General features: G+C 36.1%; 3 protein-coding genes and 1 non-coding gene across 6 annotated transcripts; all 4 read left to right on the forward strand.

The window, feature by feature from the left end:
* Nucleotides 1-265: 265 nt before the first annotated feature.
* LOC142618543 (uncharacterized) lies at nt 266-4,528 on the forward strand. The gene is made up of 5 exons (XM_075791495.1): nt 266-820; nt 2,367-2,464; nt 2,542-2,607; nt 2,808-3,610; nt 4,290-4,528. Exons 1-5 carry the CDS (start codon nt 438-440, stop codon nt 4,299-4,301), a joined length of 1,362 nt encoding a protein of 453 aa, XP_075647610.1. The 5' UTR covers nt 266-437; the 3' UTR covers nt 4,302-4,528.
* Nucleotides 4,529-7,344: 2,816 nt separating this feature from the next.
* Nucleotides 7,345-17,382, forward strand: LOC142622068 (phospholipase D delta-like). The gene is made up of 11 exons (XM_075795491.1): nt 7,345-7,501; nt 8,898-10,185; nt 10,714-10,830; nt 10,982-11,191; nt 12,738-13,007; nt 13,103-13,171; nt 13,335-13,482; nt 14,283-14,431; nt 15,261-15,449; nt 16,189-16,386; nt 16,679-17,382. The coding sequence occupies exons 2-11, from the start codon at nt 9,244-9,246 to the stop codon at nt 16,970-16,972; spliced, it is 2,586 nt and encodes an 861-aa protein (XP_075651606.1). The 5' UTR covers nt 7,345-7,501; nt 8,898-9,243; the 3' UTR covers nt 16,973-17,382.
* Nucleotides 17,383-21,509: 4,127 nt separating this feature from the next.
* Nucleotides 21,510-21,583, forward strand: TRNAR-UCG (transfer RNA arginine (anticodon UCG)). Its single transcript has one exon. It is a non-coding gene; the product is annotated as a tRNA-Arg (tRNA).
* LOC142618389 (cleavage and polyadenylation specificity factor subunit 3-I) lies at nt 21,582-27,606 on the forward strand. 3 transcript variants are annotated; one of them, XM_075791314.1, is made up of 7 exons: nt 21,680-21,695; nt 22,073-22,290; nt 22,978-23,170; nt 23,286-23,383; nt 23,965-24,010; nt 24,096-24,245; nt 25,699-27,606. In XM_075791314.1, the coding sequence occupies exons 3-7, from the start codon at nt 23,021-23,023 to the stop codon at nt 27,340-27,342; spliced, it is 2,088 nt and encodes a 695-aa protein (XP_075647429.1). In that variant the 5' UTR covers nt 21,680-21,695; nt 22,073-22,290; nt 22,978-23,020; the 3' UTR covers nt 27,343-27,606. The 3 variants fall into 3 exon arrangements, with proteins under 3 accessions (XP_075647434.1, XP_075647443.1, XP_075647429.1); XM_075791319.1 differs by lacking the exon at nt 22,073-22,290 and having other exon boundaries at nt 21,582-21,695; XM_075791328.1 differs by lacking the exon at nt 22,073-22,290 and having other exon boundaries at nt 21,631-21,695; nt 22,989-23,170.
* Nucleotides 27,607-27,775: the final 169 nt, after the last annotated feature.

Here is a 27,775-nt window from a genome sequence, read left to right on the forward strand (position 1 = left end):
ACCACTATTAGACGTTTGTATTAACTTCACAACATATTCATAACCTCATTCAATGTCATTAGAAAAGCCCTCCAATCCTTGGACTCCATTTTTGTAATTAGATATGAAGGGAAGAATAATTTAATTCTTATTTTTGTAATTAGATATTAAGTCCTCGCTTAAAAAAAAAAAAAAAAAAAAAAAGGGGGAAGTTGTTCTAAATATTAAACCATCACCCACCATAATTATTATAAAAAATAAAAATAAAAATTGTTGTAGAAAGTTTAGGCACACATTATTGTTTTCTAAAAAAAGAAATAGAGAAAAAGAAATACTACTAGTTCGGTTCTCTCTCTCAGCCTTTTATTTCTCATTTCTCTAGAACCCTCCACAAAACCCTTAAAACCCTACCTCCCCAAAGGTACAACTCCGACCAGCAAGCACTACAGCCACCAGCAATGGCGTTGTTGTACTCTCTCCGCCTCCGTCGAACCCTAACTTCTCTCTCCACTCTCCACCGCTCTCTCCCCTCAATCTCCACTTCCACTTCCACCTCCACTCCTCTCCTCCACGGCCCCACTTCCTCCACCGCCACCTCCTCCTTCTCCAATCTCCTCGCGAAATCCCAGCCGTTCAGATCATCGACCATCGCGCTCTACTCGTCTCGCTCGACCTACAATCCAAACAGCAACGAAGAGATCGGACCCGATACGATACTCTTCGAAGGCTGCGATTACAACCACTGGCTAATCGTCATGGATTTCGGCAAGGAGAATAGGCTCTCGCCTGAGGAAATGGTCCGTGCCTACGAGGAGACCTGTGCTAAAGGCCTCAATATCAGGTCTCTCTCTCTTTCTCTCTCTCTAAACGACTTGTAGTTTTGCCCTCTCTGAACTTCGCTGTTTTTGTATGCTTTGCTTATTGCTTATTGCATTTTTGTTGAAAACTTATTTGCTTATTCGCTGAAAAACTTTGTTAAATTAAAGTACCCATTTGGCGTTGCTGTAGGGATTAAGAGTAAAATTTAGGGTGTGTTTGTATAAGTTGTTAGAAAACTGTGTGTTTTGAGGTTAAAATGAGCCTTTATTTAAAAAAAGCTACGAGGAGTTGTGGTTTCAAAAACAGAGTTTTGGGTTTTTAAAAACGCGCTTTTAATCTCCCAAAACGCCTAACCAAATGGACCCTTATTAGAAGGATCGCGCAAATGCAAGTGCCCACAAAAGATTTATAAAAGGACACTCATAAGGTCCCAAAAGTTTTTTAGCGTTTTGAGCTTTTGGCAAATTATAGTGAATTTTGCTTTAAAGTTTCTATCTTTATCAGGCATGAACGGTAAATTGTAGAGCTTTCTCCTAAAAAGCTCCAAATTACAACACCCTTTGAACCTCCTTGTATTTTGTGTGGTTATAGATGCTTGTTTTAGGCAAATGATCAATTATTATGAATGTGAAAGAAAAATACGTTATTCTTTAGTTTAGAATGTGGATTTGTTTAAGTTTGTTATGTTGGGGGATTTCTTTGGTAATGCGTACTCTATTTGATTGGTCCATGCATGGGGTCTTACAAATAGTAAATCTCTTATAGATTTCAGAGAATCACTTCTATTTTGTGCATGTTTTGAAATTTGTTTAGGTTACAAAGTGCTCATCATTTTGAGCTTGTGTAACCTATTTTATTAATAAATCCCTTTACTGTTAAAAAAATAGGTTGGGAGTACTTAACAAAAAAAAAGGTTGGGGGTGTAAGAGTATATTGGGAAATTCCATGTATTGGGTGTGGCTTTCTAGGCTAGTATTAATTCATTGTAAACCTTTATTTTTCACATGGACAGAGTTTACCTCCAAACTGGTTTGGAGGAAGATTTCTCTGACACAATATGTGGCGATTTATGTGATGCTGTTATGAAGTGCCAGATTCTTCCAAATCAGTTTGGAGGAAAACTTTATCCTTTTCTCATAGTTGAATTCTCAACCAAAATGCACTCACATTGCCAAACCATGTAGATCTTTGTGTTGATTTTTCTTATCTTTTCTGTCTAGTTTACTAACATTGCTCAGTTCTGAAATCTTCAGCAATTTCTAATCTTGAAGGCATCCCGCTGACTATATGTACAATAGGCTCTACTCTGTTCTACATCACTAGTTTTCATACATATTTGTATATAGTTTTTGTACCACAGGAGAATAAGCTATAATGTTCTTTTTCTGATTAATTTGATGAATGGCTTTATGTTAAAAGCTCTACTAGTTTCCTGCTGGACATTTCCAGTGTTTGGTACATCAAGGTACCTTTAAGTTTTGGAGCTTTATGGCTTGCAATGATCATGTGGATTTTGTTTTTGCTGTTGCTTGTTGCTTGTTCTTATTCTTATTCTTTTACGGTTTCAGTGTGGAAGAGGCAAAGACGAAAATTTATGCTTGTAGCACAACAACATATGTAGGCTTTCAAGTTTTGATGACAGAAGAGGAGTCTAAAAAATTTGAAGGTAACTGTTTGTAGTGTTGATCACAAATAAAAATGGCATTTGGCCTAGATGCTGACTTTCCATTTTGTCTGAAACAGCTTTACCTGGAGTTACCTTTGTATTGCCAGATTCTTACATAGATCCAGCAAACAAGGAGTACGGAGGTAGTTTTTTTTTTTTATTGAAATTTTTAGTTAGAGAATACTTGCAGTTCGTATTGTAAGTTGATTTGTCCCGTTATGTTATGGTGAATATTTTTTTACTTTGTTTGTTAAAATAATGAGTTTTTTTTTTTTGAGAAGACCTTCCTTCCATGTTGGGCATTTCAATTTTCAGCTTAGACTAACACACTATACTTTATCAGGAGATAAATACATTAATGGTACAATTATACCTAGGCCACCACCAGTTCAGTATGGAAGGCAAGGGAGACCACGTGATCGAAGAAATAACCAAACAACGTATAATCAATCAAGACCGTCATTCGACTACCAGGCAGGAGATGGAAGGAACCGTGGCGCTCCACAAAATTATTCACCACAGCAGAATTATGGCCCTCCAGGACAAGCACCACAGCAGAATTATGGCCCACCCGGACAAGCACCACAGCAGAATTATGGCCCTCCGGGACAAGCACCACAGCAGAATTATGGCCCACCCGGACAAGCACCACAGCAGAATTATGGCCCTCCAGGACAAGCACCACGGCAGAATTATGGCCCACCAGGACAAGGAGAAAGAAGAGATCCTATGCCCATGAACAACATGAATTATGCCCCTGGAGGAACGGGCGGTTACCAGTCTGGGAGGGGAGATCCAATGCCTTCACAATACAGCAACTACAACCAAGGGCAGGGAAATTATCATCCCCAAGAACGTAGAGACTTCCCTCAAGGAAATCAGGGTGCTTATGTGCCTCCTGGGAAGGAGAATTTTATGGGAGAGAATAGGAATTATGGTCCTCCAGAGGGTGGACCTTATGGGCAAGGAGCAGGTGGATATCAAGGCCAAGGAACAGATGGAGCTTATAAGCAGGGAGCAAGTTCTGGCTATGGGCAGAGTTACCCAGGGCCTGGAGAAGGTCAAAGGTTCTCACAAGGTGAACAGAGGAACTGGCAAGGAGAGCAAAGGACCAATGCACCAATGGGACAAACGGGAAGTGACCAAGTAAGACATTCCCCTTTTAGTAACTAATGTGAACCTTTGACCTGTAGAGGACCTTTAGAATCCGATAATGAGCTGGAAAACATGATAAAATTTCCATATAATGCATTTCCCTTTTTGTGGAAAATGTGGGCTACTGAGAGTGGCCTTTCTTAAAGCCCCTTAATCATGCCCTTACAGGCTCAGATGTGGACCTATTCCTTTTGAAGTGGAAAGTTATGCTATGAAAATGGGAGTATTTCAGATGTCCTGTTGTATGTGAGATATATTGCCCATATGGGTGAGTGGTACAAAGGAGCACTTTGTTGGATTAAAAGTATTCATACACAAAAAGGAATTTTTCAAAAATAAAAAAGTATTCATCCACAAAAAGGCATCTCAGTGAGAGTATTATTAGTAGCTTTTAGACAATGAACTTATGACTCATGAATTGTTCCATGCAAGCAAATAAGAACATAAAAGGGTAGAAATGTATTGCCTGATTTCTCAATTCTGAATTTACCTTTTATTCTGGATCTTAGACCTCTGGTAGAGGCCCTCATAATTCAAAAATTCATTAGAGATAATCTTTTGAAGACTGAAAGTATAGGGAATTTTTACCTCTCTTATGCCTACCACTCACTGACCCCATTTCAGTTTAGCCTTCCCTCATAATTCATAATGTGATTATTGGTTTCTGCAGGGGCGATATTGAAAACACTACGGATGGTTGTTCGAGACTAAGATGAGAAGGGATCTGTAAAGAAGATACGTTTCTCTCCTTCATTCTCACGAGCAAGGAGAAAATGCTTAGGAACTTTTGTATTTCTTTTGAATTGGAAAATAATTTTTACTTTAAAAAAATTGTTTAGGAACTTTTGTAGCATTGTACTTATTAAAAAAAAAAAAAAAAAAGGAAACTTTTGAGTTTGTCATGGTAAATAGTCTGCCTTTTTTATTCTTTGGTGCTCTTTATTTGATTGTTGACTTTGAACCGGCAACTTTCATTTTTGAAGCTTAAAACTTCAATTTTTGCTTCCATCCAATTCTATGTGATTGTTGTCTTTGGAAGCAAAGTCAGTGTTTTATGGATCTTTTCTCCAATTGAATTCTCACTCAATTGAACCCTTTTTTATACTTGAATAAGTCATTGCAATAGATCAAGTTGGATGATGCTTCACTAACAACAATTACCAATGTTAGAGCATCCACATCAGTTGGTGAATATTCTTCTATAATACAAAAATTCTTCCATTTTACACATTATGGCCAAAAAACACCCACATCAGTGGGTGTAAAGTTGTGCAAAATTGTGAAAATTCACCTACGAGCTACAGTAACCGTGTAAATATACACGGCTATTGTAGCTCATTCATTCATTATTTTATCAATTTTCGGTTCACTCGTTTTTTTTCTCTCTTCTCCGTGCTCAACAAACTCAGTAATGTCTCTCCTCATCTTCTTCTTTTTCTTCAAATGCACACAAACACACTCACACACAAACACATCCACACAGATAAATCAACACAGAGATACACTTGCTCAAAAAAAAAAAAAAAAAAAAGAGAGAGAGAGATATACAAACACAGATCGGTGCTGGACTAGATCAGAGCTAGGGAGATCTTGGATCTGATCGGTGCTTGTGGATCGAAGCTAGGGAGATCGATGCTCGTCGGTTGGTGGTGGGAGATCGGTGCTCGTCAGTTGGGGGTGAGAGATCAGTGCTCGTCGGTTAGGGGTGGGAGATCGATGCTCGTCGGTTAGGGATAAGAGATCCATGCTTATCGGTTGGGGGTGGAAGATCGATGCTCGTTAGCTAGGGGTGAGAGATCAGTACTCGTCGGTTGGGGGTGGGAGATCGGTGCTCGTCAGTTGGGGGTGGGAGGCTAAGGGTCAGTGGTGGAGGAGAGAGGGAGGGGCGAAGGAAAGAGGGAGGCCGAATCGATGGAGGGCTGAGGCGGCGAGATGGATCGGTGGCAACGGCGGGCTGGGTGAGGCAGCTGTGAGGGAGAGAGTGAGGGAAGGAGAGGAACGGGTGAGACTATTTTTTGATACAGAACAGGTGAGACTTGAGAGAGCTGAAAAAGTAAAATGATAGAGGAACCGATGAGAGAGTGACTATTAATAAATAATAATAAAAACAATAAATAATATTTTTTAATTAGAATAGATGTGTAAACTAAATAAACTGATGTGAGTGTTTTGAAAATGTAGTAGTGTAAAATAGAAAAATGAGGTTTTTAGTGTAAAATAGATGAAAATTTTAAACGAACTGATGTGGTTGCTCTTCGACGATAATAATGTTGAGTTTGGAAACATGCCATTTGCTACTATCTCATATGCTTTGAATTTGAAATGAACAAACTCTGAATTTATGCAGCTGTGCTTTTAAAATCGAAGGATGTTATTCACAAACATGATAATGTAATCGTGGCCGTTAGGAAGGAATTAAGGCTGTAATGATTACAGTTTTACACGAGATTATCATTTAAGAAAAATTATTATTCCACAAATTTACTCTTTCTAGGGGGACAAATATTATCCTATCATAAAACCAAATTATGGATGACAGTAATATATGATCTCGGAAAAGGATTTTGATTAAATGGGATTTGGAATGACACTTTGAGATTGATGTCATTATAGAGATTTGGAAGCAGAGGATGAAGTTTGGCAATAAACATGGTTATAGTTTAAAATTACAACTCCACTTAATATATTCTTATTAGATGCGAATTTTGACAAATACACTGTTAGATTACATTTTCTTCTTATATATTTCAAGTTTGCATAATTTTCATAAAATTAAAGATCAATAATTATGTTATCAATCAAATGTTTAAATTTCAAGTTTTTGTTATCTAAAATTATGTATAAAAAAAAGTTTATAAATCAAATAGTAAATAAAATTCGATTAGCATGAAATTTTACATGTGTACTAAGAATATAAAAACATGCAATCTAATAGTTAGATTTTTCAAAATATGTATTTATATTAATTTTTTTAAAATAGGATTTGTAGTCTTAAACTACAATTAAGTTTGTAACTAAACTTTATCTTTATAGAGATTGATTTTGCATATTTGTTCTTAAAACATTTTTTTTTAAACACAAATAAACTTTCACAATTCAAACAACGATGTGGTTGCCAAAAATACTCCTCCTCCTCCTAAATTTAACAAAACTTTCTTAGGAATCTCTCCTTATCAAAATAAATGAAGAAACTCTATTTTATGGTGAAAAAAATTGTATATGGTGTTACCTTATTTAAAAGGTTAAATTAAAAATTATATTCTTTAACTTTGATTTTTTTTTTTTTCATTTTCATTATATTGTTTTAAAATTTTTTTTTCATTTCAATCATTTAACTTATCCAAAAATTCTGAAATGTTTATGCTAATGCTAGAAACACAACATCCTTAAATTTGCCTTACCTCCTTACACATGGTCTCATGCCATATACGTTTGTTATCTCACTAGCAATATTCCTCATTTTTATCCTAAAATTTTTGGTAAAATTCTTTTATATATATATATATATATATATATATATATATATTCTTTATTTGTTCAAATTCATTCGGTGACTTTTGACGTATGACAAGTCAGAAATCTTTTTTTTTTTTTTTTTTTGAGAAAAAAAAAGGTGACCGTTTGAATGACAAGTCAGAAATCTTTAGTACACTAACTTTGGAAGAAGACATTTGAATGAAGTGACCGTTTTCTGTGGAGATGGCATGGTTCCCATTCGTTTCCTCGGACTTTTTCCCGCCATTTTCGGTTCTCTCTCTCTCTCTCTCTCACTCTTTCTCATGTGGGTGTCTGCTAAATTTTTTCTCTCATCCCAAACAAAACAACCCAAAAAGAAGAAAAAGAAAAAAGAAATAGTCTTGAAGCTCTGTCACAGACAGTCAGGTCATAATTTCTTGATCCTTTACTTATTAATTATACTCATCTCATTATTGAATTCAAGATCTCTTTTTTTTTTTTTTGTATTCATATTTTAGATTATTTAATTATGATGATGATGTTGTTACAAGTACAACTAAGTTGATGAAATTAAGTGTCTGGGTTTTGCTTTTGTGATTTATTTGATTTTTTTTTTTTTTTTTGGGTCTGTCACATGTTGTGATTTATGGTGTGGAAATTTATTAATAGGAAATGGTAGAGAAAGCAAATCAAACAAAATCTTTGTTGTTTGATTTTTTTCATTCATTGTATCTGAGGAGATAGTCTTGAGCTCAAACTCTATATCCACTTTATCCTCCCATTTAAAATGTTAAAAATCTCACATGTTAGACACCACTTATTAAGAGGAGCTGCCGCATGTTAGAGGGAGTATTAGAATAATAGTCCGGGGAATAAATTTACCATTTCCTATCAGCTTAAGTTTTTGAGACAATTGATAATTTATCATTTATTTATTATTATTTGTCTTAATGTTCTGAATATTCTATTGGCTGATAGGTTTGAGCATTAGGGGGTAGATCAGGGGTGGCTTAGATTTTTTGAGTTAATTATGTGTTTCATGGTGAAGGTTGAACTTCAAATTTTTCCCAAAATTTGTAGAAGAAAAAGCTATTCTTTTTCACTCATTTTTCCCCATGTACATGTTTTTGATACTGTCAGTGTCAGATTTATTAGAAATTTTGAGAGGCTTATATGCTATAGCCTTCCATGGATTTGAGCATTTCAGTGTGCTTGTATGCTATGTACGATGGGAGATATGAACATTTCTGTTGATCATAGGCTTAATTGCTGAAATTTTCTTCCCTCAGTAAATCGAGTAAATTCTGTTGTTAGTGCAATTTCATCCTTGAAATTTGTAATTTCCGTCCTAAAAAATTTAAAAGGTATCAATTTCTTCATTTCATCCATCTGCTGTTAAATTTATTCTAAGTTGCCTTAGCCTTTTAACATGCCATAGCTATTTGCCATGCATGCAATTTCTTTAAACAGCAGATGGACGAAAGAACAAAATTAATACCTTCAGAAATCTTCAAAGGAAAAAATTGCAACTTTTTAACTTTGGCGGATGAAAATTAAATTTAGACCAAATTTGCAATGGCAAAAATTATATTTCAGCTGCCTCTCTCAGGAACGGAATGATTATCTCCACCCATTATGAAATGCCAATGTACTTAATTGATCGAAAAACTATAGTATCAAAGAGATTACTTTCATAGCTTTTATAATAAGTGACATATGATGTATTAATTTTTTTCAGAGCATTGCTACTTGTCCATATGTATCTGGTTGTGTAAATGGTTGGTTCATTATCTCATTTCTGTTTCTATCTGTGATGTTTCAGTGGGGGAATGATTCTTGGAAAAGCTTACTAAGATTCATGTCTGTTGGTGATTTTATAAGATGAATTATTTTAGGATGTCAAACTTCAACTTTCCTGACTGCTTGCTTGTGATAATGAAGATGATGTATCTCTGAAAGTTGAGGTTATATGTGACTGAATGAATTCTCATGTGAGGAAGGGGCTTTCCTCCTTGGTGGTTATCTATGATGTTTAGGTCTTGTCAATGATGTCATAGGTCTTTCATTTCCAATAGTGAGATGAATCTAGAATTCAAATGTTGCTAACAAGCACAGAATGACAAATTGAAAACACACGCACAAATTGTGTTTTTAGTTCACAGGTCTGAATGGGTAGTAATAGTAACAATGACTATATGGCTCTATGCAATGGGGTTAGCTCTTCCAAAGAACCTGTTTTTATGCATGGTGAATTGAATCTGTGGATTTTAGAAGCTAAATCTCTTCCAAATATGGATTTAACTTCGGAAAGAATGAGAAAATGTTTCAGTGTGTTTGGACCTTGGCCTGCACTGCCTACAACTCGTACTGGCAAGCATGCGAGCATCACTAGTGACCCTTACGTATCTGTTTGCCTAGCAGGGGCTACAGTAGCTCAAACTGGAGTAATTGAAAACTGTGAAAACCCTTTGTGGGATGAGCATTTTTGTGTTCCAGTTGCTCACCCTGTCGTAAAATTGGAGTTTCATGTCAAGGATAACGATATTCTTGGGGCTGAACTTATTGGAGTAGTGGAGATATCTGTTGAGAAAATCCTTTCAGGAAGTGTAATTAATGATTGGTTCCCTATCATTGGTCATTATGGGAACTGTTTGAAACCTTATCCTGAATTGCATGTTTCTGTTCATTTTAGGCCAATTGAACAGATTTCCCTACATAAGAATGGTGTTGGTGCTGGGCCGGATTATAGAGGAGTTCCTGATTCATACTTTCCTCTCCGCAAAGGAGGGAGTGTGATTCTTTACCAAGATGCTCATGTACCTGATGGTATGCTACCTGAAATTTCACTTGATGGTGGAAAGGTTTATAAGCATGGTAAATGCTGGGAAGAGATATGCCAAGCAATTTTGGAAGCTCATCACCTCATATATGTCATTGGCTGGTCTATATACCATCATGTAAAGCTTGTGAGGGAATCATCAAAGCAATTACCTGCCGAAGGGGAGCTTTCCCTTGGGGACCTGTTGAAATACAAGTCACAAGAAGGGGTCCGAGTGATTATGATGATTTGGGATGATAAAACTTCACATGACAAATTTCTGTTGAAGACGGTAATGATTATTCACCCCCAATGAACAATAGTTCATATTAAGTCTCTTATTACGTGTTGAAAAGCATTCATTACATTCTTTAATACCCAGAGGTGTGTATGGAAATTAATCTCCCACATCGAGTAAATCATGATGTTTCTTTTTATGCATCAAGCAATATGTGTTGCAGTTATTCTTAAGATAATCACTCATTTCCCTCCCTCCTCTCCCCCCCCCCCCCCCAAAAAAAAAGGGAAATTAAAATAAGAAAAGAAAATAAAGATTCTGCTAGAAAGCTAGTAAAGTTGACAATTAGATGGAGTAATGTTTTTAATTTCAATAGATGCATTTCATTCTCTCAGAAAAGGCACACGAAATACAAAAAAAAGTTAATTTACAGGTTATCAGATGCCCTCATGAGATACAAAAAAAGTTAATTTACAGGATATCAGATGCCCTTCTTCCTTCAAGAAGTTGCTAAACATGCCCATGGATGCATAACCAATTTTATACACAATGCACCTCGATTAATGATAGGTCTGAATGCAGGAAGGTGTCATGCAGACCCACGATGAAGAAACTAAAAAGTTTTTCAAACACTCCAGTGTCCATTGTGTGCTTGCTCCTCGTTATGCAAGCAATAAGCTTAGTATTTTCAAGCAACAGGTATGGAACTTCTGTAAATGAAATTTAACTATGTCATAATTTAATTGCTACTTTAACTTATCTCTGGCATAATCAGTGAATGACAATATTATGTTGATTATCAGTCATATATTCCATTCCATTAAACAATTTCATTCACTGATTTGAATAGAATCTTCTAGTCCAGGTGGTGGGAACCCTTTTCACGCATCATCAGAAGTGCGTAGTTCTTGACACTCAAGCTTCTGGAAACAACCGAAAAATAACTGCTTTTATTGGTGGTCTGGATTTGTGTGATGGCAGATATGATACTCCTGAGCACAGGCTTTTTGGTGATCTTGACACTGTCTTTAAAAATGATTTTCATAATCCTACATTTCCAGTAAGTGGATAGTATGTATCTTTGAAACCCTTCTTATAGCTGATTTAACATCTAATTCATGGTTATTTATATTTGAATGATGCCAGCACTGTAAATATAAATGATCTTGATACTACTCAAAATATATGGGAGTTGTAAGGAGTAAGGAAGGATGATAGCTTAAAAGTGCCTGAGCCGCCCTAAGAGTTGACATACTCCTTTAGGGCTCAGCTTGAGGCTTGAGTTTATGAGCTTCATCCACTCATCTCCCTCTATTAATCTTTTTTAGCCAGAAGAAAAAAAGCAAAGACTCCAACATTATCCTAAGTTCAAGTGCCATAGTGATTAGCATTTCTCTAGCAACTTTGTTGCCATGTGACAATGAGGCAAAGATTAAAATTAGAAAGGAGAGGAAGAGTGCTAGGACAATAAAGGAAACAAGAGAAAGGATGTCTAATTAGATTCTTGTGTGCTAAAATTAAGGTTAAATAATGAAATTCATCATTTCCGAACAACTTAAGTTTTTTATACAATCAGTAATTTATCATTGTATTAGAGTAGGTGTCCCTAGTTCAAATCTTGTCTCCAGTGTCCACTCTACCTCCCTTTTCAAAGTTAAATCTCACGTGTTGGACCCCCCCTCCTATTAATGGGGAGTTTAAGCCCACATGTGAAGGATAGTGTTAGAATTATGGTTAAAAGATTAAATTCACCTTTTTTTAGCAGTTTAATCTTTTGGCACAATTGGTAATTTATCATTTTGAATATTAAAAAATTTATTTAAAGCTTTGAAACAATGACTAGGCTACTCGTAGGGTCTGTTTGGATACCGTTGATTGCTGAAAATTACTGTAGCAAAATAATTTTTAAATGTATGAATAGTGCCGTAGGACCTAGTTTTAATGTTTTTTTTTTTTTTTTTAAATAGTTTGTGGGGTCTGTGAACAGTGCACGAGACCCACTAAAAAAAAAGCTCCACTGGCAAACTCAAACGCACTTCCCAAATGGAGGCTTAAGACACTTGATTAATAAATAATTCATGTATATTTTTATGAATATACATGTTTCTAATTAATTTACAAGTAAGAATTTAGAACATGGATCAGGAGCATCATGATTGGTTGATATGCAGACTCCCATCACCCATCATTTATCTGAGTTTCAATTATAAATCCAGTTTTGCAAGAGCTTGTTGTCTCCTAGTCTACTGGTAATTTTGTGGAAGCTTAAGAACATGGCTGACAGCAGTGGTGCTAGATGCCAGCCTATGTACCCAAAATAGTAACTGTGCGAGTCAAATTGAGCTAGTGGATCTGTATTGTGGTTATTCTTTGTATCATCTTCTTCTCTTTATGTAAAAAAAATGTAATGTAGTATGGATGTGTAAACAAAATACCTTTTTTCTGCTAATGATTTGCTGCCAACATGCATCTTTTAGTAATCAAATTTAATATATTGTCATGATTTTTTTTTTCATGAGGACCAAAATTGTAGATAATAGCTTTAAAAAGTAGTGTCCAATATGCAATATATAGTTTGTTATCTGAATTTCTGGCTATATTTACAGTCTTGTGTCAATGGCCCAAGGCAACCATGGCATGATTTACATTGTAAAATCGAGGGTCCTGCTGCATATGATATACTGACGAATTTTGAACAAAGATGGAGGAAAACAAAATGGCGTGACTTCAGGCTCAAAAAGGTGACTAAATGGCATGACGATTCTTTAATAAAGATAGACCGGCTCTCATGGATGGTCACTCCCTCTTCTGGTCCTGATGGTGATCATAATGTCCGTGTTAGTGACGAAAAAGATCCTGAGAATTGGCATGTGCAGGTAGGGAGGACAATGCTTCAAATTATTTATTTGCACCAGCCCCTCTAATATGAGATCCTGTATAAGTTGTGAGTACTGTTACTTCTCCTTGATAGGTATTCCGATCCATTGATTCAGGGTCTGTGAAGGGATTTCCAAAGGGTGTTCACGAAGCTGAGGCTCAGGTTAGAACCAGGCTTATTGGATGCTACTTATGGCATATGGAGTTCAATAGCTATAAATTATTTTCAACCAAGTTAACATTTAAGTTGCTTCAAAGTGAAACTGAAAAGAAAAGGGAAAAATCTTTGTTAGTTAATTGCACTTCTGTCTCTTGTTTTCTTGCAGAAACTTGTCTGCGCAAAGAACTTGAAAGTAGATAAGAGCATCCATACTGCATATGTGAAAGCAATAAGATCAGCACAGCATTTTATATACATAGAGAACCAGTATTTTCTTGGGTCATCATACTATTGGCCCTCGTACAAAAATGCAGGTATATTGAACACTGGGCCTTCAATGTTTTCATCATCTTGATAATTCTAATTACTAACTTCCTTCTTGATGCATTATTTCGACATTTTTAATACCCAAATTTTGATCTAATGAATAACATTTTGAATTTTTTTAATATTGTGGTTTACTTTGAAGTCTGATTATATATTTCAGCCTTATGATCCCATCAAACAAGATTGTGAAACTGATTGGATTGATTATACATACATATAACTGTCCTCAACACTGTCATGTTTGTTGGTTCTTGGTCCTGTGAGATTTGGACTTGTGTGCAAACAATACTATCAACTATTAGGTCCTTGATTGGCTAATGGCTACATAGGTCCCATTTCTTTCAGGACAATAAATATACAATGAGATTTTTTTACTGCAATCTACTCAAAGTTGAAATGCTTCTGGATTACTTGTATGCTTATGTATGTAGGTAACTATTTTGTATATTCCATTATCTTTTAGCTGAAATGGATAATATGAATCCAAATTGCATCAGTAATGTCTGCAATAGCTCATCATTAATACTGTCTGCTGCCAGGTTGATTATTAACAAATAAGGAGGTTCAACATGAGGTTTACTTTGTATATTGCTGGCTTTTTTTCTGAGGACACTATGCCTGAATGCCTCTTAGCATCTGTCACTTTAATTTTGATGGCCATAAAATTGTCCGTTTCAATTTGATTTATCTATGTATATGCAATACTACTATATATTAATACATACATACATATATATATATATATATAGACACATATGTGCCTTTCAGATTTTAATTATATACACAGGTGCAGACAACTTGATTCCTATGGAATTGGCCTTGAAAATTGCCAGCAAAATCAGTGCAAATGAAAGCTTTGCAGTATATATAGTGATACCATTGTGGCCAGAGGGTGTCCCAACTAGTGCTTCTGTGCAGGAAATTTTATTCTGGCAGGTTAGACCAATCTATCATTTGTGTGACTTGTAACAGCGAATCTGCACATTGACTTCTCTGTTTAACCGCGCGCCCGAGCAGGGAGGGGGGGGGGGCTTTTTACAGTTATTATGGCTGTTTGTTGCTTTATCCTTTCTGTGTATGGTTACTTTAGGATATAATGAACATCCAAAATTGGTTTTTCCATAAATTAGTTATTTATCTGTTGCTGCGCCATCTTGGTATGATGGTGAGATGGTATGGCTTGAGCTCCTGCCATTTTCACTGACAACTTTGGAGGTTGACTTAGAAATCTTACTCTTGAGAAAATTCAAAAGTACAAAAGCCTAAAAAGCCTACCTCAGTTCAATTGACCTCAACTGTGGTTTTAAACCCTTACGTTTATCCGCAAATTATCCAACCTTCTAGTCTGACTGAAGATTCACCCAAAAGAATAGCTTCAAAATTTGCCTATGGGTTGGTTGCAGATATTTTATAATATTGAATTGCAACTTTTTGATTGGGGAAGATGCTATTGCCGAGTTTATGACTTGAAAAGAGCTAATGATTAATATGCGCTTTTTTAACCTCTATGTCCACTGACCTGTTAACATATGGCTTTCATCAACCTATAAAATTTAGAAAGAGACAGAGGGTAGGAGATAGCAATTTTTTATTGGTGTTTCAGTCTTTTAGATATGATAATTATCTTTGATCTGTATTTTGTTTTATTTTTCCTTCACATCGTCATCATTAACTTAATGGTGATGAATGCTTTTAGATATCATGCTGACATACTATGATACTAAACACCTATATATGATTTCTAGTCAAATTCAAATGAGTGCAGGGACAAACAATGGCAATGATGTACAAGATTGTTGCACAGGCCCTTGAAAAAGCAGGCCTTTCTGATCATTATCATCCACGGGATTATTTGAATTTTTACTGCCTTGGTAAGCGTGAAGCTTCATCTTCTAGAAGTTCATCTTCCAGAAGTCCATCTCAGAGGAATCAACAAACTGAAAACCGTGCATTGGTATGCTATTTATTTATTTGGCATACTACTAATAAGGTTGCTATTGCTTTTTACATCACACTTTAAACTTTAAACATCTTCTGATGGCTTTTATTTCAAAAAGTAGGTCACTTAGCCATGAAAAGTAAATGTACATGGTTGGATAAACAGTAGTACAGTGGTCTGAAGTATATCAGTGATTTACTATTTTATTATAAGTTCCTTGGTATGCTAAGGTAAATTAGTAATATACTGGATGTGTTGGCGAATAACACTAAAATTTTATTCAACCCTGTTTTGTTTTTTGGTCTTTTACTTGATCAATTATACGTTCTTTTTCTAATTCAATTTTGATGTCTAGCCTGAATATAGTTGCACAACCAATGCTTTCCATTTTTTGTTTCTCAAAAAAAAAAAAAAATTTAATTGCTTTCCTTTTTGTGTGTATGAACACTATCCTGCTATGCTGATGACAGATGAAAATAATTACTAATATGTTCTAGGAATACTACAGTTTTACTACATAGGCCTTACAAACTAACATGTCAACTTTTAAACACAAAACAAAAATGTAATTAAGAAATTTATTTATTTTATTTTTGATATGACCCCAATCACATTTCACGACAGTTTATTAGGTTTTTGTAGTAAAAGTGATGGTAACTTTAGCATTGTCCTTACCAAAATGTATATTCGGTTATGAGACTGCTTGTACACACGTGATAACGTGTAGAAATGTATTCTTTTTCTTCCTTAACAGGCAGCAGCTCAAAAGTTTGGTCGTTTTATGATTTACGTACATGCTAAAGGGATGATAGTTGATGATGAATATATAATCATGGGATCTGCAAACATTAACCAGAGATCCCTGGATGGTTCCAGGGACACAGAAATTGCTATGGGTGCTTACCAACCAAACTACACATGGGCAGGAAAGAATTCTCATCCACACGGCCAGGTTGAAACTTCAACTTTTCTTTTCACCTGATAATTTATTTAGTCTTACCTCCAATCTTTTTCTTATTTCTTTTAGCAGTTTCTGATGATGAAATAAATTGTTTAGTGAATGTATAAGGAAGAGAAAGTACTGAAGTACAATAGTGTGTAATTTAGTGTATTGATACACTAAATCTAGACAGCTAGTCTTGGGGCTACTGTATTCTAACAAGCTCCATTTTTATCATAGTTCTAGTCACATGCATGTATGTCTCTTCATATTTATCCATTGCAACAACTTCAATTGGAAGCAGGTATATGGCTATCGAATGTCTCTATGGGCTGAACACCTTTGCGAACTTGAGGATACTTTTCGTGAACCACAAAGCATTGAATGTGTTAGGCATGTCAATAAAATCGCCACATATAATTGGGAAGCATTTGTGGCTGAGGAGGAGAAGGAGATGAAGGGAAATTTAATGTTGTATCCAGTTCAGGTCAGCAGAGACGGAAACGTCAGTTCATTGAGTGGTTATGAATCCTTCCCTGATGTTGGTGGTAAGATACTTGGAGCCCCCACCACTCTTCCAGATGTATTAACCACTTAACTAGTTAATTTAAGCCTGGAAATGTAGTCAATGATATTTAAGTTTGAATAATTCTAAATACCCCCATACACTCAAAGAATAGAGAGGGATGGTGATCAAATTTTGATTTACAATGCTGTTGGTTTTGACTTTTTGTTCCTAATGCACAAAACTCCACTTCTACAGTTATGGGAACAATGATTGATACGTAGCCTTACCACAAATTGTTTTTGGAAAGGTTGATTCCTGGGATGGTTTTAACATGTAAAGTATATATCATAAATGACAATGAGGCCATTTTTTTTTTTTTTTGGTGGTACAATTACAGTTTGAGGAACTTTTGAACTGTCTGACTGATTATTGAGAAATGGGGCTACAGAATGTCCCTTTGCTGAGTTGCAGAGGCTCCTCATTATATAATCTTTTAGTTGTATACTTCATTGAGGCTCCAGTGGAAACTATTTTTTTGTTTCTACTTGATAATGAAGGTTCTCTTGAAATATTGGGAAATGACGCAGGCTAATTTTTTTTTTTTTTTCAATTATTAATTTATAAGTTATGTAGATGTGTGTTTTCTGCAACATTTTTCCTTAGTTGGCACTAGTCTATTCCTTAAGCAAATAATATGATATCATTGGCGTTAAAATAAATGTGCACTGTTGGTGCTGTTAGAGAATTTGAAATTAACAATTGGCATGGATTGTTCCAGCAAAAACAACATTGGCATGGGTTCCTGCACTAATTTTGTGCTTACAAATATGAGGTATTTCTAATTACAATCCACTTCTTGAATGGGGCTTTGGCAACTAGTCCAAGATGCCTATGCTCCATCATCGGGCTAAGAGCCTAAGACACATCCAAATATTTTTTTTTAAAAAATAGATAGACAGCGAGAGAGAAGGAGGTGAGGTTTAAACCACAAACATGGTGGTACACTAGAGATCGTAGTCTACATTCCTCTCTAACATATGTGGAATTAGTGTACCTTCCTAGATACAATGCCAAAATTGTACCAAGTACCAACAATTACAAAATCCAATGATGATGATAGAGCTCCATTCAAACTAGAAATTAAATTAGTGGATAATGCTTGTATAAAAATTATGATTTATGATGAATTCTTTCGGAGGCAATGTGACCTAAAAATAAATATAAAATGAACAATAATATATTAAAGGGCCAAGCCTTGGAGAGGTTCACTTAATTTTTTTAAAAAATATAAATGTGAATATTTTATTAAAGGAGCAAAATACATACATCTCTTTCTTAAGCCTCCATGACAGCAAGAGGAAGTGATACACAGTTACAAAAATATGAGATATTTGAATACAAGATGTGCGAAACCAAAATGTGGTTATTAGGCTCAACCTCTATTTGGGCTCATAACCTATTTGTATTGTGGATTTTGGATTTCCTACTATAGGTGGTTCTATGCTCGGCAACTCAAGTACTCTTATTTTCTCAACTCCTCCCTAGACCTCTTAGAATTGCTTTCCCTTTCTCTCTCAAAATGATCACCCTCTTTTCTTAGTGTTCTTTCCAAAATTGCCAACCCCCCATTTCTTCATTCTCATCTCTTATTTATAGCGCAAGACTAGTGGAAGAGTTATGATTACTTTCGTGGTGAGTGGAAAAGAGGTCTAATGTTATTACCCTTAAGTGGGTATTTAATTTGGAGTGGGAGGTGGTGAAAGTCGCTTTGGAACTTGGTTCCCACGTTAGAAGATCTGCCCGACAACGATACTTCATAGGCGATATCGAGCATCTTGGGACTCACCTTCCTGGGAAATTGCATTCCCCGACCAGATAGGATCTTACATTTGCCGTTCATGTCATAAATGGCTTTATCTTGTTTTTTGGGCTTTTGATGGGCTTCGAGGCTTGCCTGGGCTGAGTTCGTAGGCCCAATAGTACACACAATTGCGCACAATGTCCTAAGAACCAAGGTCCAACAAGTCCAGGGTCTTACACATGTAGCGCCATTAAGATGAGTTTTTATAAACAATGGGCTTGAGAGGGAGTAACACCCCGTACACAAGACATACATGCTTAGTTCATGAGTTACAGAGTTAGCATCCCTTTTGATTCAACAAAATAACAACCCACATAAAAATTAGCCAAGACTGATCCATCATTAATCAGTGGCTGAATCTCCTAACATGCCTCCTTCAAATTCTTATTTACGGCATCAACACAGACCTTAAAATCACTTTCGACAATTATAATTTGGAACTTTTCATCTCTGAAGCAAAACTAGGACTACTAACCATTATACTTTTAGCCCACACCTTTAAATATCTCCATTTCCATCCCGAGCTAGCTCCCACAGCTACAGACTCCTCCTTTGAACACATTGCATTAACATTTAATTTTATCACCCCATTTGATGGAGCCTTCCAGCAAGTCACAGCTTGTCTTGGACTGAGCTGCAAGAATGTGCTCCTTACACATTCTTTGTAAGCTGTGGAACTCAACAAGTAGGCTCATCTGCCCATCATTGTGCACTACCTTGTTTCTCAATGACCACATTGTCTCCAATGCAAGTGCCATGTATAGCATGCCCTTTTACAATTGTCTTCTTGGCATTTTTTATAGGGTCCCTCCTTATCCAGTCTTTTTTTTTTAACCTTGTATTTGCTCCTCAATACACTCATACAGTCATACACATGCTTGCTTTCTCTCTAGGAAGCTACCATCGAAGCTAGTTTAGCAAGTAATGCTTTATTAACAAAAGTCTTACGCTTCTCTGAATCCCAGACCGCCATCAGTCATCGATGGGCAGAGATAGTCCCATGATTTCATTACAAAGCCAAATGCTTGACGTGAGGCTTGTTTGGATTCCACCAAAAGGAGAGGTTCGCTTCATAAATTAAAGAAAAAATAAATAATAATAATAGTGAGAGGAAGAAGAAGGGATGGAGATAACACTAGTCTATAATTCTATATCTAAATCTTTCAATGCACAACCAAAAAAAGAAGAAAATAAAGGGTTTGTTTTTTTGCTTTAAGCATGATTTTACTCACAATTTTGGTTATGTGACAAGTTTTGCAAATATATTAGTTAAGTAGTATTTCAAGTCTTAAAGACTCAAGTTTCAACTTTGAAACAAACTTCCTGGGCCAGCGATTTACCCCATTATGGGCTCACCCGTCGCGAACAGTGATTAGTCTCTGGTTGAAAGCTTTAAAGATACACCGTGGGCAACCAAAAAAAAAAAAAAAAAGTTTCAAGAGGTGACATATTTAACTCGGATAAAAAATTCATAAGGGAATTTTTTTTTTTTTTTACAAAGGCTATGAAAAAACAGAGAGGCAATGTCTCCCAATACGTGTCCTACCATTAAATTTAATGTACAGACTAATAAATCTGATTTCTCAATACGTGTCCTACAATTAAATCTGATGTCCCACCAAAACGAATTCACCAAGTAGCATCATCACCAGGCAAAAGCAACATCAAATCAATAGCTAGACGTTGATCCTGACACCATCTAAAAAAAAGGCATTCATTGTCAAACACCAGTTCCATATGGATATTTTAATCAACATCTGATTGCCACTATTTGGGACTCGAGCTCCTTCGGTCAACTTGAGTTTCTAAGACTCCAGATGCTCCTTAATTGATATATTTGCAAAACTTGTCACAGAATGAAATTATTAGTAAAATCATGCTAAAAGCTATAAAAAAAAAATCGGAAAAAGAAGAGGTAGAGAAGTAGAGTAGGACTTAGTGTGCATTTGGCTTAGCTTAAAAAACCAACTTATTTTACTATTCTATTTATTTTTGCTTCTATTTATGGGCTCCACTGTATTTTTTGGTACTATTTATAAGTCTCACTATACTATTTTAATTAACTTTTACCTTTATTTACAGTACTTTCCTCAAAAAGTTTTTAGTTTCAACAAAATAAGCAGATTCTAAACAGACCCTAAAGTGTTCGTTTGACATGATTAATTTTGTCAACTTATTTTATTATTCAGCTTATTTTTGTTACTATTCATGGATCTCACTGCACTCTTTGATACTATTTATGGGTCCCACTATATTATTTCAACTAATTTTTATCTTTATCAACAGTACTTTTAGCAAAAAAAATTTCAGTTTTAGTAAAATTACTGGATGCCAAACAGATTTATCAATTATTAGCTCTTCTTGGGGAAAGACAAAATTTGCCAAACAGTATAATATTGGAAAAATTTTAGGCGGATGGCCAAAATTTGTTCAAAGTTTATTAGTTAGTTAGACTTTTTTTTGAAAATCTAGTACAGCAAAATCGACTTCCAGCCAAAATCGAGTTTACTATACTTAACTTCCTTTTTTATCCATCTTAGAGCTAATTTCCGATAGGAAGTCGAGTATATTAAACTCGATTTTGGCTGGAAGTCGATTTTACTATACTCGATTTTTAAAAAAGAGTTCAACTAACTAATAAACTTTGAACAAATGCCATCCACCTAAAATTTTTTTCAGAATTATACTGCTTGGCAAATTTTTCCTTGGGGAAAAGAAGTGCAATACTGAAATATATAAAATAATTCTCAGTCATGTTCACACCAAGACCGCATAGCGCAGTGGATTAGCGCGTCTGACTTCGGATCAGAAGGTCGTGGGTTCGACTCCCACTGTGGTCGACTTTTCTTTTTTTACCCTCAAACCCGAACCCAAACCCGGTCCAGTTTCAGAAACCTTTTGTTCAAAGTAGGGTTTAGCGCTCTCTCTCTCTCTCCTAAATCTTCGAAAAATGTAAGCTCCTTTCTCTCTCTCTCTCTCAGCTTTTCTTCATTAATAGAAATTCTAGGTCACTGTAATTTATTTTCTCTGCTTGAATTGCACTAACTCTTTCACTGTAATCTCTTCATTTTTTGGTTTTTCAGAGCTAAGATTCAGCTGTAATTTTACTGTTTTTAGGTCACCGATATCCTATTCGGAACTTTTCTTACCACTTGAACTACTTCAAACTCTCTGTTTGGTTTCCGAGAAAACTGTTTTTACGATACAAATATCTCATTTTCTTCAAATGCTTCGCACCCTCTGTCAATCGCCATAGTGGTTTTTAGGGGGAAAAAAAAAAAAACTATTTTGATGAATTATTTATATATTTTGCAATCTCTCATGCGTAGACATCACAGTCCAGCCACTGCACAACTCTCACCCAAGCCAGACCTAGAGCACCCACTAGCAAGAGCACCACCTACAATGCCGCCCACTTCACTCATCTCTGGCGACAACTCCGGTGACCGCTGTGTGTGAGGACAATCTCAAACCTCAGCCCGTTTTGACAAACCGCGAGAATCAAAGCTCAATACCCACTGTCAAACACCGTTCTTCTTCTTCACCGGTAGGCCCTGTCGATGTCGCAAAAATCAGCGTCTCTCCACTGAAACTCAAGCATTGGAATTGCAATTTATGTTTGGTGATCTGGGTTTTTCTTTTTTTTCTTTTTTTTCTTCCTAGGCCCTATAGATTTGGGTTTGTTTTGTACAAATCTCTACCTAGGCCCTGTGTCACAAAAATTCTGTAGAACTCCACTGGCATACTTGCGGATTTGGGTTTTTTTCTTTTGGTTGGCAAATCTGTGTTTTTACAGATTTGGGTTTTTTTTGTTGTGCAAATCTGTCTTTTTTTTCATAGCTAATTTGAGTTTGGGTGTTTTGATTCACGGTTGCGTTTAAAATTTGAGAATTTCAGCATAGGTTGGTGAGAATTTTGAGTTTGGGTTGTTTCTAATTGAAGATTTTCTTTTTCCATTTTACCAGGAAACAAATACTTGCAAATGATTTCCTAAGTATTTTCAGATATCCAACCAAACACTGTAAAATGAAAATATTTTCTGTAAAATATTTTCAGCGTAAAATATTTTACATTTGAAAATATTTTACATCGAAACAAACAGAGCGTTAGTTGGAATTGCCAATGACCTCTGGATCAAATGGCATTTCTCTAGGCTTACAATGTATCAAAAAAAGTAATTACTTTGGTTGGAATGTAAACTCTATTTTTTTTTTCTTCTATGATTAATTTGCAGTTTGATTGAAGGGCTTGTGTGCATTCTTGGTAAAGAATAGAGAATGGCTTCAACCGGGCAACAACCGTCTCTCAAGAGACGGGATTCGTTGGTGACTAGGGAAGACGATCAACTTATTCTAACCCCTTTAGGGGCGGGTAATGAAGTAGGTCGGTCTTGCATGTACATGTCCTATAAAGGGAAAACTGTCCTGGTATGCCATTAACATAATGTACACTTGGTTTTTAGAGTAGTGTTTAGGGTTGTTTTTCTTCATATGGTGATTTAATTTTTTCCTTTTTCGTTTGTCTCTTTTTCTTGGATGGTAGTTTGATTGTGGAATTCATCCGGCTTACTCGGGCATGGCTGCTTTGCCATACTTTGATGAGATAGATCCTTCAACAATTGATGTCCTTCTCATCACTCAGTATGTATTTTTTTTCCTTCTCACTTAATGCCTTACTAAATGAGGTTGTTGCTCAAGTGATCTCACACATTTGGCACCAATGATGCAATTTCTGTTGTTGGCTGTTGATTTCTGTCTTTTTAGAGTGTAACTCGTTATTATTGTAAATTTTAGGATAGGCTTGCTTATGCATCCTGTGCACATTAGGGTTCCTCTTCTTAGTAAATTTATATTAGGTTATCAACCAACTCTTTTATATTATATTCGAGGTTCTAACTTTATAAACAAAGTTTTGAGTTTTTCGGGAGTAGTTGCTTGTTAGACTAGATGCATTGTATTGTCAAATCTCCTGTTTTAATTATTTATTGCAGAGAGGATCTACTTTACAATAAATCTTCTTGGTTGAGTGAAATCATGGTACTTTAACACCATCTTTCTTTCTTTCCCCTGTTATGGAGTTAAGGAATCATGGGGTCCATAGAGTTCCCTCTCTATATTTCAATTGGTTCTCGTTCTGCTGTTGTATTTGTGTTTTTCAACAATGTTGATGACAATGGTGTTGATCCTCAAATCTAATACAAAGTGATGCTTTCTGCTCTCAGCTTTCACTTGGATCATGCAGCATCCCTACCTTATTTTCTGGAGAAGGTTTCTTGCTTTCTTTGTGAATTAACATAGGTGTTATGTATGGATCTTTTTCCATGGGAAACTAATATATTGAAATTTTGTTTAGACCACCTTCAAAGGTCGGGTGTTCATGACTTATCCAACAAAGGCGATCTACAAGTTGCTGTTGACTGATTATGTAAAAGTCAGCAAAGTTTCAGTTGAAGATATGTTGTATAATGAACAGGACATCAATCGCTCCATGGATAAAATTGAGGTCTGTGTTTTATCATTTATGCAATTTTTAATTCCCGTTGGTCTCTAGGTTTTTATTTTTGCCCAAATTGGCTCTATATTTTATATTGACTGAAGTTATTTCAATGCACACTTTGTCCTAAACTGTATTAACTCTTTGATATTTACGTTTTTATGGTCATTTGGTCAGGTTTCTACATGTTTATTTTTTGTTTCTGGTCATTCCATATAGTTTTTTATGGTAAGTTCTATCCACGTTGTGCTGATTCCCCTGTATAATACATATTTTTTAATGTGGAGAACCTGTTCCTTATTCTTCCCAATGGTCATTGCACCAAAGGGCTTTGATCTTCATTCAGAATCAGCTCCAAACTTGAGCTTGGTGATACCCTCAAATAATATTGAGTTTTTTTTTGTAGAAAGTTTTTGTAGCACTTTTTTTCCCCATATAATTGATACTTATTTTCTTTGGGAAATGGTCATTATTCTTGTTCATAAATAACACACATTACAGGACATGAGTATGCTATTCTGGTTCCTCACACACTTGCTTTAGGCGATAAAGGATTGGAACCTCTTTAGATTAATAGCATTTATGTTGGACTATGGACTATATAAGTGGTGTTTTAAATCTCTCTTCAATGGATCAACCTTTGAATTGCAAGGGTCTTCTTGGAATTAGTTCGACATTAGGTGTCTTACTTATATGATTGTTTGTCAAGGAGGACAAGGCTATATGATTATATTTCAGTTAATCTTAATATGGCATCATATACATTTTGTCTACTTTATATGTATGTGTTCTTTCTCTCTCTACCGCACCTTCCCCCTCTTCTCTCTCTATGAGAGTTATTGTAGAGAGAATTGGTATTGGCTCTGAATCTGCAACATTATTAAAATACTTAGTTTGTACAGAGAAATTAAGTGCACATGTTTATGCATTTGTTGTCCATGGTTAGTGCCGTCATGAATCATGCATCCTAGTTTAACATGGAAGTTACCCTTTTTCATAGGAATTGAGGCTATTTTAGGTCAGGTCTAATTTGGACAGGAGATAAAAATCCCAACATGGATTCACCTTCTTGACCCAATGATATAACTTTAGGTCCAGTCTATCTGGACAGGAGATAGACCTTCCAACATGGATTCACCTTGATCAAATGATAAACTAATGCCATAAAATTTGTCATGAAATATATAGTTATGGAACTGGACTGCAAAAATGTATTCAAAGAGTAAGATATTTATTCAAGAAAAGGTATTTGACTTAGTTGTGGGTCAGTTCGCTCCCTCGCTCTTTGAATTGATTTTTACTTTGTTTATTGATAAATTTCCATATCCAGGTTTGAATCCTTGCATTGTTATTCATTTTGTTATGCGTAATCTTAACCTATAACCCTATGGTTGGACCCTATAAACCCCAAAAGCATTTGTAAATCTTCCATAGTTGTCTCCTAACAGCATTGAAACTACAGGTTATCGATTTCCATCAAACAGTAGAGGTTAATGGCATTCGATTTTGGTGCTATACTGCTGGCCATGTTCTTGGTGCTGCTATGTTTATGGTTGATATTGCTGGTGTTCGAGTTCTCTACACTGGTGACTATTCACGTGAGGAAGACCGTCATCTCCGAGCTGCTGAGACCCCACAGTTCTCCCCTGATATATGCATAATTGAATCCACTTATGGTGTCCAGCAACATCAACCTCGGAGTGTCCGAGAGAAGCGCTTCACTGATGTTATTCATTCAACCATATCTGAAGGTGGTCGTGTCCTTATTCCAGTTTTTGCTCTTGGCCGTGCTCAAGAACTGCTTTTGATTCTTGATGAGTACTGGTCAAACCATCCTGAGCTCCAAAACATTCCCATATATTATGCTTCTCCCCTTGCAAAAAGGTGCTTGTCTGTTTACGAGACATACATACATTCAATGAATGACAGGATACGCGCCCAACATGCAGCAAAGTCTAACCCCTTTGTGTTCAAGTACATCTCACCAATAAAGAGCATTGAAAATTTCAAAGATGTAGGCCCATCAGTGGTGATGGCAAGTCCTGGTGGGCTTCAAAGTGGGTTGTCACGACAACTATTCGATATGTGGTGCTCTGATAGGAAAAATGCTTGTGTTCTACCTGGCTATGTGGTTGAGGGGACACCAGCTAAGACCATTCTTAATGAACCCAAGGAGGTAACTCTCATGAATGGACTCACTGCACCTCTCAACATGCAGGTCCATTACATATCATTCTCTGCCCATGCAGACTCTGCTCAGACGAGTGCATTTTTGGAAGAGCTCTTGCCTAATAATATTATTCTTGTTCATGGAGAAGCTAATGAGATGGGGAGGCTTAAACAGAAACTCATAAGCCAGTTTGCTGATCGTAACATTAAAGTCTTCAATCCAAAGAATTGTCAGTCTATTGAAATGTACTTCAACTCTCAGAAAATGGCAAAGACTATTGGAAGGCTTGCTGAAAAGACACCAGAAGTGGGGGAAACCGTCAGTGGTTTACTGGTTAAGAAAGGCTTCACATATCAGATAATGGGTCCCGATGATCTCCACATCTTCTCTCAGCTGTCCACTGCAAACATTACTCAGAGGATTACTATTCCATTTGGTGGAGCATTCAGTGTATTGAATCACCGGCTTAAGCAGATATATGAGAGTGTAGAGTCTTCAATGGATGAGGAGTCAGGGGTCCCAACACTTAGAGTTCATGAACGGGTAACAGTTAAGCAAGATTCCGAGAAACACATCTCGCTGCATTGGACATCCGATCCTATAAGTGATATGGTTTCAGACTCTGTTGTGGCCTTGGTTTTAAATATCAGCCGTGAAATCCCCAAGGTAGTTGCTGAATCAGAGGCAATCAAAGTTGAGGAAGAGAATGGAAAGAAGGCAGAAAAGGTTATTTATGCCCTCCTTGTTTCACTCTTTGGAGACGTGAAGTCCGGAGAAAATGGGAAGCTGGTTATTAGTGTTGATGGGAATGTTGCAGAGCTTGATAAACAGACTGGGGATGTTGAGAGTGAAAATGAAGGTCTAAAAGAAAGAGTGCGAACAGCTTTCCAGCGAATTCAAAATACCGTGAAGCCAATCCCTCTCTCTGCAGCTTAGCTCCTTCCCTGCACTAGTTCCATTCCTTTGTTTTCCTGTAATTTGAGGTTTAACTTTGTATGCTACAGAGTAAAACTGATCTGTAAACACCAACTGTAGTTTTTAGCAACTAGCAATGATATATATTATGTTATAAATACCGCTAGCGCTAGTGATTACTTTATAACATGTTTGGTGCTAATCCTATTTTGAGATTTGTTTCACTTATTTACACCGACTATTATTGGAACTTTTGTTTCTAAGGAAAGGAAATATTTTGTAATTTATCAGTGTTTCTTAATTTCTGTCTATTGGTTATCCGGCCTAGGTGTTGTGATTTGTGATGCACTAATGACATGTTGGACTCTCTGTGTCTGTAGTGACAAAACATCTATAATGCAGGAGACAAGCATATTTTTATTTGAATTTAGTATTATTTACTTTTGTAAGTCAG

The sequence above is a fragment of the Castanea sativa genome, chromosome 1 (assembly GCF_040712315.1).
Source record: "Castanea sativa cultivar Marrone di Chiusa Pesio chromosome 1, ASM4071231v1".
Classification (NCBI taxonomy): Eukaryota; Viridiplantae; Streptophyta; class Magnoliopsida; order Fagales; family Fagaceae; genus Castanea; species Castanea sativa.